The 14,424-nt window shown below is 37.7% G+C and overlaps 3 protein-coding genes across 3 annotated transcripts; all 3 read right to left on the bottom strand.

The window, feature by feature from the left end:
• Positions 1-75: 75 nt before the first annotated feature.
• LOC148102801 (uncharacterized) lies at positions 76-1,248 on the bottom strand. The gene is made up of 2 exons (XM_087841344.1): positions 1,127-1,248; positions 76-1,020 (listed from the first exon to the last, which is right to left on the bottom strand). The coding sequence occupies exons 1-2, from the start codon at positions 1,180-1,182 to the stop codon at positions 786-788; spliced, it is 291 nt and encodes a 96-aa protein (XP_087697470.1). The 5' UTR covers positions 1,183-1,248; the 3' UTR covers positions 76-785.
• A 3,037-nt stretch (positions 1,249-4,285) lies between these two features.
• On the bottom strand, positions 4,286-5,549 carry LOC102787811 (transcription factor HES-5-like). Its single transcript, XM_035904582.2, has 2 exons — positions 5,433-5,549; positions 4,286-5,302 (listed from the first exon to the last, which is right to left on the bottom strand). The coding sequence occupies exons 1-2, from the start codon at positions 5,493-5,495 to the stop codon at positions 4,982-4,984; spliced, it is 384 nt and encodes a 127-aa protein (XP_035760475.1). The 5' UTR covers positions 5,496-5,549; the 3' UTR covers positions 4,286-4,981.
• Positions 5,550-12,134: 6,585 nt separating this feature from the next.
• On the bottom strand, positions 12,135-13,689 carry LOC148102800 (transcription factor HES-5-like). The gene is made up of 2 exons (XM_087840906.1): positions 13,591-13,689; positions 12,135-13,475 (listed from the first exon to the last, which is right to left on the bottom strand). The coding sequence occupies exons 1-2, from the start codon at positions 13,684-13,686 to the stop codon at positions 13,149-13,151; spliced, it is 423 nt and encodes a 140-aa protein (XP_087697032.1). The 5' UTR covers positions 13,687-13,689; the 3' UTR covers positions 12,135-13,148.
• Positions 13,690-14,424: the final 735 nt, after the last annotated feature.

Raw genomic sequence — 14,424 nt, 5'->3', positions numbered from 1 at the left:
TTTCTTGAATCAACACAAAATATTTAAATAGTTTGATTCTTCCAAATTAATTCAAATAAAGTCACATGACAAGAATTTGATCTTCAGATATTTATTTTCTTGAAATATGCAAAAAAACATATTAAAATCCACTTTGGATGAATAAAAACAAAACTGATGAATAAACAAAATATGCATACACAGCATAAACAGAGATGAATCTCCTTTCAAAAGAAAGGTTTGTATTAAGGGATTTTATCAAATATACCTTGAAACAAGGCAGCGAAATACATATGCAAAAATATAATCACACAGTGTTACTGTTGGTATAAAATGCAAAAATTATACCGCTAAAATTCTGGTGAAAAAAAATTAGTAATTACACAAACAACAACTAATTGTTGCATAGTTTCGAGGCTGGATTTTTCTTCTGTGGCCTTCACATAAAAATCTGACAACCACAAGAAACATAAATCCCACAAATAGCAGCAAAACACATCTTCTGCACAGTCAACAACCACTTTTGACCCTGAATTCAGTTATCTTTCACAAGCTCCTGTTAAAGCTAGACTGAAATCATATCGTATGAGCTAAAATAAATATTTCCTTTTAAAAAAAGAAATACTCAGTAAAACAGTTGAAATGTGCCGCAGGTGACCTCGAGAGTCTCCTTGTCGTAATGCAAATAATGCATCTTTTAACAGTCAGTAGATTTTTAACACAGAGATCCAGCTTGCATCACTGCCATTAAAAATGCAGTGGTTTGAATCCAGTTTCGATGACTTTTTGTAGTTCGTGTTTTGTTCTTAAAAGCACAGAGGAGCCACGTCATCCTCTGCATCGGGAAACAGGCGTAAAATGTCCCTTGAATATTTGGAGTAGCCGTTGTGTGTCAGCAGGGCTTTTCTTAACGTGAGCAATGACTTTGTTTTCTCCAGTAAGTCTGAGAGAGGGAGACCATTCTGCAGATGCTCTGCAATCAGAGCCTTCAGCTTCTCCACTCCGGTGCTGCATTTCTTCTCCAGCATGTGAAGTTTACATCTGAAAGAAAAGTCACAACTATGTTAACATATTTGTCCTTTTTGTGAGAAGTACATTTCTAGTGAACAGCTCGTACTAGGAATAGAGAAACAGAACTTCAGCTCACCTAAACAGTTGCTCCTTCATGGTGTCCTGAAGAGTGAGATCTGCGTAGAGAGCCATGACGAGGTCTGTTTCTTCTTGTGGGAAGTTCTAGTTTTGCTTGCAAAGGTTCAGACGACGTCTCTGTTTAATTCTGTGTGCCTGCTCCTTATTTATGCTGCTCATCTTGCGCTTTCACTGCTTTCTGGCCAATCAGGGGCCTCAGAGCTCAGGACAATAGAGCGCATTTAATGGCTGTCATAGAGAACAGGTGGGATGCTTTATCTGTATGCCATACATAAGTGAGATCAGTGGGAAAATGCTCTTCCTGAAGTGGACACGGGAAAATTTTGTTTCCTTCTGTGAAGCTTAGACTATGCACATGGACCATGATGGGACATAGGACAGACACTTCAACGACACCAATCTAAGACTGTAAAATGTGCTGCGTGGATGATAAAACTTATTACTAACATATTATTAACTTCTCAACTGCAACAGTAAATACTCACTACAACATTTTTAAATACATGGGTTTTTATTCTCAAACAGCACCACTGTTTCTGTCTTTAATTATTTCTAATGATAAAAAAGACAACTCAAATGAATAATATTAAATAACCTTCAAAATGAGCTAAAAGCATTATTAATATTTTTAATGTTTAATATTTTCTCAGTCTCTTTTTCTCAGCAGCCAGTTATAGCAAAACCAGATGGTTGTGAAGTGGGCCTCTGTGCTTTCCCTGCCTGAGAACGGTCCCGAGGCTTTGTTAGAGCAGACACACTTCTATTGTGTGTGCTGCTGAGCAGGCTGCATACAGAAGTGTGGGAAGCCGTGTGTCGCTGTGGCTCCCAGCAGCAGAGAAAGAGGAGGGCGTGTGACTGGGGCACGTTCGGCCTTGTGCATGGAGCTGTGGGGGGCTCAGAGGCAGGGAAATGAGAAACCTGAGCCCCTACACAGACAGCACAAACAGATGGAGAGGAGATAAGCAGAGAATGTATACCCACTTGAGCCTGGTTATATGTCAGTTTTGCATTTTTTTTTAGGGTGCTCACTGTATTTAAAAGCACAACATAAAGATAAAAAGACATTACATCAGTCATTACAGAAACAGAAAACAGACATTTCTCAAAGGTTTTATAGTAAAATGTTCTTTTGACAGACTACAATAGTAGTATTGTAAGACTGAAAGTGGCCACTGATTTTTAACTAGTAGGTGTGGATACATGGATACTCTCGCCAGATACTTTACTAGGTATACCTTCTCAGGATAACTATCTATTTATTTACATGTTATTTCAACAAAGTGCTGGAAGTGATTTTGCTCAATACTGACAGAATAATACGCTTGCTATTTATCAAAAAAAGAAAAAGTACCAAAAAGTAGACATACAGTACCCCAGTACCTGAAAGACAGAAGGAGCCCAGTTGACAGAGCTACCGAATGGGTCCCTCCACATTTCATGGCATTTATATATTGGTTGTGTGAAGGTAAAGTTAGACAAAGTATAAAAGTTTAACTTTTATAATTTGTCTAATAGGACTCTGGAGGGCCACCCCAATAAGATGAACTCTGCTCTGCTCAATATTAATTTATTCTCTTTATAAACTTATTGGTGGGAGCCTCCAAAACAGTCTCAGTTTCTCATGTGGCCACTTGGGAGACTCCTGCCTGACCTCGTCTGTCAACCTGTCCATCTCCACTGCAAACAAGAAGGGGTTCAGAGCTGATCCCTGATGTAATCCCATCCCCATCTTGAACCTTTTTCTCTCACCTGCTGCATACTACATCTCTGTCTTCCTGTCCTCATAAATGTCCTTCACCAGCCTCAAATATATGCTACAACTACTTCCTCATTTTTACCATAGTTCCTCTCTTGGCTCCCTATCATATGCTTTCTCTAGATCCACAAAGACAGTGCAACCCCAGCACTCACAAAGGAAGCATTATACTGTATCTGTGGTGCTCTTTCTCCACATGAATGAATCCACATGAATCATCTCTGCTGCTCTCCTTTGCTTTTAACCTTGGTTTAATCTTTGTTTTAACCTTTTTTTCACTTTGTCCTTGAAAATTTGTACCAGTACACTTCTTCTCCATTCTCCAGGCACCCAGTCATCTGGACCAACCGGCTTTTCAATCTTCATACTTTTCATAGCTGCCTTCATTTCCTCCTTATTAATTCTCTGAACTTTCCTCTTCACTAACTATTCTCCATCTCTCTGCCTCTCTCTTTCTCTCATTTACTTCGTTCATCCGCTCCTCAAAGTGCTCCTTCCATTTTGTCAACACACGCTCTTCACTTGTTCTTCCCATTTCTATTTACGTCCCTAATCGCCCTAACCTTTGAATACTTTCCTGTACTTACTCATTCCACAAAAACTATGGACAATGTTCTTCAACTTACACTGTTTAATTGTTGCCTCTATCATCACTTATTTTTCTTGATGTGAGCGCTGTTTTATGTAGCATCACTTCCAAAGACATCCTACAGGATACCATCAGATGCTACATTCTCCTCTGCCACTACTGTACCTTTAAGTCTCCTATCTCAAATCGCCCCTTCTGCAAATTGTGTAGATCACTTCTGTGCACCTCTCAGATCCCTTGTGTGTTAATCTGTGTTTCTCAGAGGAGCTGAGAGGAGGGGAAACCAATTATGATAACTACCAAGTTATGCAGAAGAGCATCTTTGTCAAACCTTGAAATAAAATGAGCTACAGCAGCAGAAGCCCACACTGAGGGCCACACCTGTCAGTTAAGAACAAGACCCTGAGTCTACAGTTCACATGGACACATGGACAACAAAAGTTTAGCTTTTTTGAAAAAACAAAACACTGTAAACCATCTTTTTTTTCTTTGCTACAAGCATAAAACCTTGCATAGATAATACTCCATAGGAATGATGGTGTTTCTTGATGTAGACGTTTGAGTTGTCATGTTAACTGTATCTCGTTTAAATAAAAAATATAAACTACAAATAAGTAAAAGAGATCTCAAAATGAATTCAAAAGGTTTCAAAAGCTGTAACCTATCAGAAACTGCTTCTTCTCTTTGAAAGGTTGACCATAAAGCGTCTTGAAAGCAGAGAGTTAGATTACATGTGCAGAGTGAAACTTCAGCTTCTACTCAAAAATGATCAAATGCCCTTAAAAAATACCCAAAGATATCAGGAGACATCGTTTCCATCTGGCAGTGTTTGTTTATTCAATGAGACAAAGTGAGGCGCATACGGTATAAAATCTTCTAACAGCAGGTGACGATACATCACAGCAACAACTTGTAACTACAAGAAACACTGTACTCAAAGCGAGTAAAGGAACAGCTGTCTTTATGAAAGACAAAAAGCCAAATTACTAAACAAAATAAAAAGTGACCTTAAAACAGATCAAAGGTTCTAATAACAATGTAATAATAACATCTACATAAAAAAAGGTTCATTTACAAACAGATAATAGTCACTGGAAAACTGTGACAGAGTGATATTAACCCCCCAAAATTTATTTAAACATTCACATATGACCCCACTTTGGATGAAGAACAGCTAAAGCTTCTTATCAAATGATCAATATTTTTTAAAAGATAATGTTACTATAACATTATAGAGAACCTATGCTTGTAGCATGTTGAGAAATAATAATCATTGCTGATGCAATCAATTTGATTCATGCAACATGCATGACAAGATGTTTTCTTTCTTAACATGAAAAACAGTATTTGTGTCATTTACCAGGAAATTACACATTAAGCACAGCAAAGTAAAGACTTCTGTAACTACAGAAGAAAAAGTAGAAAGAATTTCAAGGAATTCAGTCCAGTAATCTTTGACCAATATGGTCTTTTAAACTATTGTATTAGCGACTACTTTATGTGAGTCTCTACCACGGCCTCCACAGGGCGCTGTTGTCTTTCGTGGTGCTTGTCTGGACTGTGGAACTCAGAGGAAAGAGGTCATCCTCTCTCAGATTTTCATCAGAAGCAGTCTGCAGCTTGCTGAAGCTGTTCAGCAGGTTTCTCTGCTGTTGGTTCTGCTGCTGTAGCTGTGTCAGGAAGCAAACGGTCATCTCCAGGATGTCTGCCTTCTCCAGTTTGGAGTCTGGCTGCTGTTTGAGGAACTCTGGACCCAGGAGAGACTTGAGCTGCTCAATGCAGGTGTTGATTCGCTCTCTGCGTAACTTCTCCACCAGAGGCTTTCTGAGCTGCAGAAAGAAGAACAAAGTCATTAATAACATCATTTGGGAGGATGAAGTTAGCCTTAACAAAACACAAGCTCTCATGATTACTGACATGCTGTGAACATTATGTAAATTCTATCAATGTTCCACTTACCTTGTGAGTCAGTGTCAGATGCTCTGGGGTACTGGTCATTGCTGCAGTGACTTTAGGCACCATGCTTGGATTTCTGTGCTGTAGAAGTCTCTGTAGATAATTCCGATCTCTGCTGGCTTCATCCCTCCTATTTATACTACAGCATCTCCATATGAATGTGTGGGTCTTACTCTGATTCAGGTTTCCCACAGTCTAAACCAATCAGCGGGCTCTGTCAAACAATAAGGCATGTCGAGCCAGCAACATGCTCCAGTATGCCCAGGGGATTTCAGGGAAACAGCTGGAGGACTGGAGGGAGAGGGAGAGATACGTTCAGAGTTCTATATGAATCAAGGAAAGTGGTGACCTCCCAGGGAGGCCTGATGCTGGGATCGATAACTTTGACTAGGCGCACGCTTATCATCCTGTTGCACCTATGGGGGAATTATATATTTATATATATATATACAACCTTTTTTTCACTTTGTCCTTGTATATATATATATATATAGATATAGATATAGATATAGATATAGATATTGATATAGATATAGATAGATAGATAGATAGATAGATAGATAGATAGATAGATATAGAATGAAATGAAATGAATGAAATTGAATTGGTGTAATTTTAATGGAAAATTTAATCAAATATTTAATTTATTACAAACTAATCTTTTAATAAATCATTATAAGTGTTGTGCCTATTGATTTTATTAAAATTACTGCTGAACCATTCTGCTGTCCTTTGAGTAGCAAGTTGATTTCAGTATCCCACACTGACTCTCCGTGCTGTGTTCAATGAGCTACAAAGGGACGTCTGTGACAGATGCTGCCTGTGTGTTGTCAAAGAAAGACAGCATTACATCACCAACCATCTGGAGGGAAAAGATCCCATTGGATGGCTGTGACAGATAGTTAAACTTACAATTACACTGTAAAATCCACCAAGAGTAAGATCAAAATATTTTGGCCTGTCCTACTTAAATTTACAATCACGACTGATAATTGACTGTAGTTTCAGCTGTGAGGGTGGGAAGTTTTCCGGGAGGGAGCAATTTCCCGAAGTGTGCCAAATCCCTCTGGAGAATTATCAAGCTGCTAGTGGAGTGATAGTCATTTACAGTCAACACTGTTCTCCAAAATTTTCCCACGCTTCCTCCTTTTGCAGAAAATGGACATGTACACATCTGCAGGTGGATTCTTTTTTTGTCCAATGAGTGGTAAATCTCTTAAAATATACAAATATTCTTGAATTGTCCATTCTGTTAAAAATTGCATACACTTTAAAGATGTTTTGTCTTCAAATTTTGTTTTACATCATATCATTGTTCCTACTTTACATATGAAATATGTTTTACACCTTATTATAAAAATTGTAGTTGTAGTGCAAGACAGTGATATGGTGATCCTACTTTGGGTAAAAGAGGAACAGCCAATATAACAGTTAAAAACATCCGTTTTTGAAGTCATGCTCCCATTTATCCTCTGTCCCTTCAGGGCAATGGTCTTGATCTATTGTTGCCCTGGGGGTCTGTGAGTCAGCTTCTTCTGGTTTCCCACACTCTGTCCTTTGACTGCTTTCCATGGAAGAACAATAGAAGTGTGCCTTATTGAGTGTCACATCAGAGTGTCACATCAGAGTGTCACGTGAATCCAGACTCCAAAAACGTTAAACTTCTTATTCACTGAAAGGTGATATAAATAGATATGCACAACATGTGTTTGAATTTTATTTGGTTTGATGACATGACTCACTATAATCAAACAGAGTAAAATTATATTAATAACACTCCTCATAATCACATAAAAGTGCTTTGTTTTGCACTAAACATGTATGTTTAGTGCAACAGCAACAACACTTTTACAGGCATTTACAGTCAACTTAACAGTTAAGAAATAGAAGAACATTTGTCTTTGATCTTTATAAAGATGTTAGTGATGACATAAATAATGAGTAGACATTGTTTTCAGCAGGCAGTCCGTTTATTCAACAATGATAAAAGCTCCAACAGGAAGTGATGATACATCACAACAGCAACTTGTGGATTTCGACAAGAAAAACTGTAATCAGAAAGAGCTGTCTTTATGAAAGACAAAGTTTACAGCAGTTACAGTACTCAGTGTCTTTGACAAATTAATTTGAAATAACACAAAAATATTAATTAAAAACTCACTAAACAAAAACTGACCTTACAGGTCAATATTGATCAAGAGGTGCAAATATCACAATCACATTTCTAACCCACAATAAGGATCAAGAAAACTGTGACAGTAAGAAAACCTTTTAGAAAAAAAACTCGTAAACATTTGGATCCTATAACAGATCAGCTTTGAATCATTATTACATTTTTGTTAAGTCACTTATTACAATCTGTCCTTAAAGAGGACACTTAAGTCACAAATATCATAACCAAAAGGTAACGAAAGCTACTATAACATGTACAGTAAGGATAAAGAATATTTCAGATTTCATTCATGTTACATACATGACAAGATGTTTTCTTCCTTAACACGAAAGGTACTGTTGCTGTCATTTCCCCAGGAAATGTCGTCTTGCACACACACACACAAGAACACACAAAGTAAAGCCTTCTGAGCATACAGAAGAAGAAGTTCATTGAATTTCAAAGAATTCAGTCCTATCATGTTTGATCAATGTGGCCTTTTTAGCTCAGCTATTAACTCCAGTCTGTAGGTGTCTACCACACCCCCAGAGGGCGCTGTTGACTGGACACTTGTCTGGACGGTGGTGTTCAGATAAGGGAACTCAACCTCTTGAGAGTTCTTCTCAGAGGAAAACTGCATCTTTTTGAAGTCAGTCAGTAGGTTTCTCTGCTGCTATAGCTGCATCAGGAAACAAACTCTCATTTCCAGGATGTTTGTCTTCTCATATTGCTGTTTGAGGAACTCTGGACCAAGGAGAGACTTGGACTCAGTGCAGCTATTGATTTGCTCTATGCGTAATCATCTGAGGTTTTCTGAGCTGCAGAATAAAGAACAAAGTCGTTAATAAACTTGTTAAAATTTAAAAAAAAATGCAAGTGCCTATAATCAATATCAAAACTGGTTCAAATAAAATCTTGAGTTTACCTTGTGAGCCAGAGTCAGATGTTCCTGGGGATTGGTCAATGCTGCAGTGATTCTAGGCGCCATTCCTGGTTTTATGTCCTGCAGAGATCTCTGTGGAGATCTGTGTTCCAATCTCTGCTGGCTTCATCCCTCTTATTTATACTTCACCATCTCCATATGAATGTGTGGTTTAAGTCTGGCTGAGATTTCCCACAGTCTAAACCAATCAGCAGGCTCTCTGACACAATAAGGCATGTGGAGCCAGCATCTTACTCCTGTGTGCCTGGGTGATATTAAGTCCCAGAGGAACAGCTGGAGACCTGGAGGGAGATGGAGAGGTACTTACAGAGTTCTATGTGAATCAGGGAAAGTGGTGACCTTATAGTGAGCAGATCTGCTGCCTGATGCTCGGATCAATAACTTTGACTAAGCTAACACTCATGATCCCATTGCATGAGTGGGGAATGACAAACTTTTAATGTATGAGTTGGTGGCACTTTTTAACATGTCCCACAACTAAGGGTGTACTTCCCCTGTAATTAAGTGAAATTTTAGCTAAATTACATGTCAAATTACAAAGTAATTATATTTACCTGCAAATAGGTAGGGGACGTACACTAGAATAAGGGGGTAACGAGCCACGTTTTTACAGGAAATAAGGAGTTAATTATGCTTTAAGTAAATTTAAGTAGTCTGTATGTAATTTGAAATGTGTAGAAGTAATTTTAGGTAGTGCATAAGTAATTTTGTTTTAGAGGAAAGAAGAAGTAATTATATTTCAAGCCAATTTAAATAGTGCCTAAATTCTGTGTGTTTTGCAGGCAAGGTAACTCAGATTATGCTGTAAAATGTTTATTACAGAATTAGTAATTTTAAGTACAAAATTTCTTTCTCTAATCTTTTTGGAAAACAAACAACATTTCCTCTTCTTACCCTGCAAGTACAGAAAAATGGCACACTCCTTTCCCATAAACTCCTAAGCTTCCAAGTGTAGAACATCTATCGTGCACATTTATGTAATGAATATTAAAGGAAGATGTAAAGAAGGCAAAGGTGCTTAGACCTGGGCTGGTTTATAGTATTACTAAACATATTTTTTGCAACTGCCCCATTAGTAAGCTGAGTGTTGTTCCCATTGTTTTAATTTACTCAGTTTAAATTACTCAGTGCAATAAAGTTACTGGTGTCCTTTGTGTCTTTTCACACATGCCATATATCCAGTGTGAGTAGCAAGTTGATCTAAGTTTCCCACACGTACTCTCTGTGTTGTGTTCAATGAACCACAAAGGGATTTCAGTGACAGATGCTGCCTGTGTGTTGTTGAAGAAAGACAGCATTACATCACCAGCCATCTGGAGGGAAAAGATCCCATTGGATGGCTCTGACAGCTTGAAATTTTTAAAATTAGTTTGAAAACTCTATAAGAAGCAAAGTAAAAATGTTTTGCAGCTCCTACTTTCAGTTTTCCGCCACTACATTTTCTACTTTAAGGCATAAATATGACTGATAATTACCAGCCACCAAATGGATGGGAGGGTAGGAGGTTTCCTGTGAGCAAGCAGTTTCCTCAAGTGTGCCATTTCCCTCTGGAGAAACAGCAAACTGCTGGTGGAAAGATAACTAGATATTCTTGATTTTTCCCACACTTCCTCCTTTAACAGAAAATTGACATGTGCCCATTTCCAAATTAGTTTGAGGATTTTTTTTCTATGGGCCAAAGTGTGACAAACCTCTTAAAATATGTATCTGACCCAGGACAGTATCCCTTCTGTTAAACAGCTGTATATGTGCTCTTTATACAGGAAAATATAGTATGACAAGTCTCTGTGTTTGCTCTCTAAATCTGGGTCACAACATTTAGGTGAACACTTTATTACACAGCATGAACATACAGACATTCAGCTAACAACTAAAATCTAAAAATGTAACAATTCGACTATATTATTTGATCGTCTTTGATGGAAGTCGTTATCAAAAAAACTATTTTTGAATTCAACCAGGAAAATATCAGAGATTGTAAAGGAGGAGAGACTTGTGAGCCTTTGTCATATAACTCAAAGGTTTGTTTTCAGTGCTGAATCTAGCAATAATGTGTTTCTGCATAATTTCAAAAAGCCCACAAGGCATAATGGGTAATTTCTTAGAACAAGTCTGGTTGTTATTAACCTTAACTTTATTCTGTTTATTTCCACAACCAGTAGAAGAGAACAGATTTAATATCAAACTATTCATAATTCACAAGAGGTAATTATTCAGAGAAGTTTCAGAACAGACCGCTGTCCCCTCAAGTTTTTACGTTTATGTTGACTAAAGCTTTTTGTTTTACCACAAGCTCTTCCTTGCTGTGCTCCAGAAATAAGCTTTGCAACATTTGACTGTATGCAGTTGTAAGAATGTCACTAATGAATTCAGTTGTGTAGCTAGCTGGCTAACAAGCTAGCTAGGACCATGGAGTTTGTATTTTTTTTCCCAAAGTATGCTTGTACAGGATCTCTTAAGTAAGTCACCAATACTACAAGAATACTTTCACTAATCTTTGGCCTGGTGGTTTTTATACTGCGGTATTTCTGTTTTAAATAACTTCTTTGCGCCTGAGTCCTGTGTGGTAGGTTTCTGTCTACTCCTGAAGGCTTGAGTTGAAATGAGCTTTTCATTATGTGAATTAGACTATACACAGCTAGACCTAAATCCTTAATTTTCAGTGTGTTGCTGTGAAAACATCCGTTGACAAACATTATCATTGACTAGATGAGTTGCTATAGCCCCAGAAAAACTAAGGACTCACAAACCGGCAGCTAACACGTTTGGGGTAGTGAGGTTTATGGTGGCACTTGACTTTGTAGTGAATCATATAAAACAGCATTGTTTTCAGACCATGTGTTACAAGATCAATATGTGTTCGTAGTGCTTATTTTCTGATTATATTGTTTTATATATTTTAATAATAAAGGCTTGTAAAGCAAGGCCACTTTTGACTCCTAAACTAAGTGCTCAGCCAGACTGAAAAACAGGAAGTTAGTGTAGAGCTGTACAAGCATATAAATAAATACAGGAAACCAGACAGAAAAAAGAGGAACTAGTAACATATAAGGAGTTGTTTGTATCGAAACGATGTGTGACGTGTAAAGTATAACACCTATATGAGACACATTTTTAGCTTCTATTGTTAGAGATTCTGCAACTGGCTTTGGGCTGTGCAGGGCTTTCTCTACCGGAAGATGATTGAATAAAGAATTATAAATGTTTTGACCACTCCTGAGTCGGGTTTTCTCTGTTCTATCATGGGGATCAAAGAATCGGGTTTAATACATGTTTTCAACTCTGGTCCACCTAAAAAAAGTTCTCCAGAAGCTAATGCTTGAAATGGTTGTTTTGTTTAACAATATTAAATTAAAATGTTTTAAAAGTACTGTTGACACTGCTTTTTTTAAATAGAGGAAGAGCCAAAAAACACAATTTATAAGAAACAAGTTTCACTTTGAGCCACGCTCCCATTTATAATCTGATTGTTCTGGATCTATTGTTTCACTGGGGCTCTGTAAGTGATTTTATTTTGGTTTCCCACAGTTCCCCAGTTGTTATTCGGTTCAATATGACCAACACCTAAACTAAATTAAATAACACTCTTCATCACAGATTTTAGTGCTTTATTTTCCTGTGAACATGTAATTTTGAGAAACAATTATAATGAGTGCTGGACCTTCTAGGTATTTATAAAAAGTGGAGACTTAAAATGAAGGAAAATGAAGAATGCATATATTTCAGCAGATAGGTCAGTTATGCCATAAAATAATATTAGAGCACAGCGTTTTCATCTTACGGTGTTTGTTTATTTAGCATGAACGAAAGCTCAAACAGGAGGTGATGAGCCATCACAACAACAACTTGTAGTTTCTACAAGAGACACTGTACTCAGAAAGAGTAGAGGGAAAGCTGTCTTTATGAAAGACAATGGATTTGCAGTATTTAGGAAGCCACGGCAATGTTTTCCTCAAACAAAGCAAAAATTTACAAAAATTGACCTTAAAACAGGTCAGGTAAAATCATTAAAATAAACTGCATTGTCTCTTAAAATCTGAGAATGACTTAAATGTAATGTTTTCTGCAAAACATTTAATTTGATCTTAAAACAGATCCCTTTTCATTAATCACTTACATTAAAGTAAACTTGATGAAAAAAAAGTTTTATCCACAAAGGATAAAAATAAAAACTCTCACTGATGATAAAAAGCTATAAATAACCCAATTACACAACTCAACCCACAATGAGTTCTAGTGAGTCCAGTTCAGGTAAAGTTCATTATTACTTTCTGGTCAGAAAGAGGACATTTTAATTTTAGATTAAAAAATCAATAGTAAAAAGTATTACTATAACATAATCAGTACAAGAAGTACCTCTCAGATATAATAATGATTGCAGATTCAATCAGATTTCATTCATGCAATATGCATCTTATGATGTTTTTCTTTCCTAACATGTAGGATACTGTCAATGTCATTTCCTTAGGAAACGTCATCTTGCACATACACAAGAACACACAAAGTAAAGCCTTCTGTACATACAGAAGAAAAAAATCCACAGAATTTCAAACAATTCAGTCCAGTCATGTTTGACCGATATGGTCTGTTTAGCTAGTCTGGTATGGACTCCAGTGTGAGTGGTCTACCACGGCCTCCAGAGGTTGCTGTTGTCTTTTCTCTCCAGAGAGCATTGGGTGATGCTTGTGTGGTCTTTCGAGCTCAGAATAGAGAAGTCAGCCTCTTTCAGCTTCTCATCAGAGGCAGTCTGCAGCTTTTTGGAGTGCGTTAGCAGGTTTCTCTGCTGCTGTAGCTGTGTCAGAAAGCAAACGGTCATCTCCAGAATGTCTGCCTTCTCCAGGTTGGAGTCTGGCTGCTGTTTGAGGAACTCTGGAACCAGGAGAGACTTGAGCTGCTCAATGCAGGTGTTGATTCGCTCTCTGCGTAACTTCTCCACCAGAGGCTTTCTGAGCTGCAGGAAAAAGAACAAAGTCATTAATAAACTTGTTCAGGAGTTTTGTTTTTGTTAGCAACAAAATATATCTTCTACAATTTGACAGTTTACATGAACAAAACCTTCAGTTTACCTTGTGGTTCAGAGTCCGATCCCGAGAACTGGTCATGGCTGGATCGCTATGCTGTAGAGGTCTCTGTAGAGAGAATCTGATCCCTTCTGATTTCATCCCTCCTATTTATACTCCATCATCTCCATATGAATGTGTGAGTCCTGGTCTTGTTGAGGTTTCCCACAGTCTGAGCCAAACAGAGAGCTCCTTGAGACAATAAGGCATGTAAGGCAGCGACATTCTGTCATTACCACCGGGAGTATAATAGTTAGCTCCCAGGGGAGCAGGTGGAGGAGATAAAGAGAGTGCAAGAGGGCGCTTTGTGAATCTGTGAAAGGGAGCAGATCTGATATCTCAGCACACCCTTAACATCCTATCAAATACGTGCAAGTTTACTTGATCTAATTAATGAATTATGGCACTAACTGATAGGTAGATGACATTAGCTCTTTGCTTGTTTCTGCCCAAAAAACTGAAGAGTGAATTGTGTACTGAATGTATTGTTATATTTAATTTGTAATTTATCAAGATCTTTCATTTGATACTTTATTTAAACTTTTATCAAACCTTTTTTCAATAAAAAATCCAATTTTTCCTGTAATAACATGGTTGAGTGCAATAGCCTGTGATTTTCTCACTTAAATTACTCAACACGATTATCATGCTGCTGACCACATGCAGTCATCCTTTGACACGTGCCGTATATCCAGTGTGAGTAGCAAGTTGATCTCAGTTTCCCACACTGACTCCCCGCGCTGTGTTCAATTAACCACAAAGGGACTACTGTGACAGATGCTGCCCGTGTGTTGTTATACAAAGAAAGAATTACATCACCAACCATCTGGAGGGAAATGT

Source organism: Neolamprologus brichardi, chromosome 5 (assembly GCF_056152115.1).
Source record: "Neolamprologus brichardi isolate AB-2024 chromosome 5, ASM5615211v1, whole genome shotgun sequence".
NCBI classification, from domain to species: domain Eukaryota; kingdom Metazoa; phylum Chordata; class Actinopteri; order Cichliformes; family Cichlidae; genus Neolamprologus; species Neolamprologus brichardi.
Note: the sequence above shows the minus strand (reverse complement) of the source record. Positions and strands in the feature narration are given on the sequence as shown.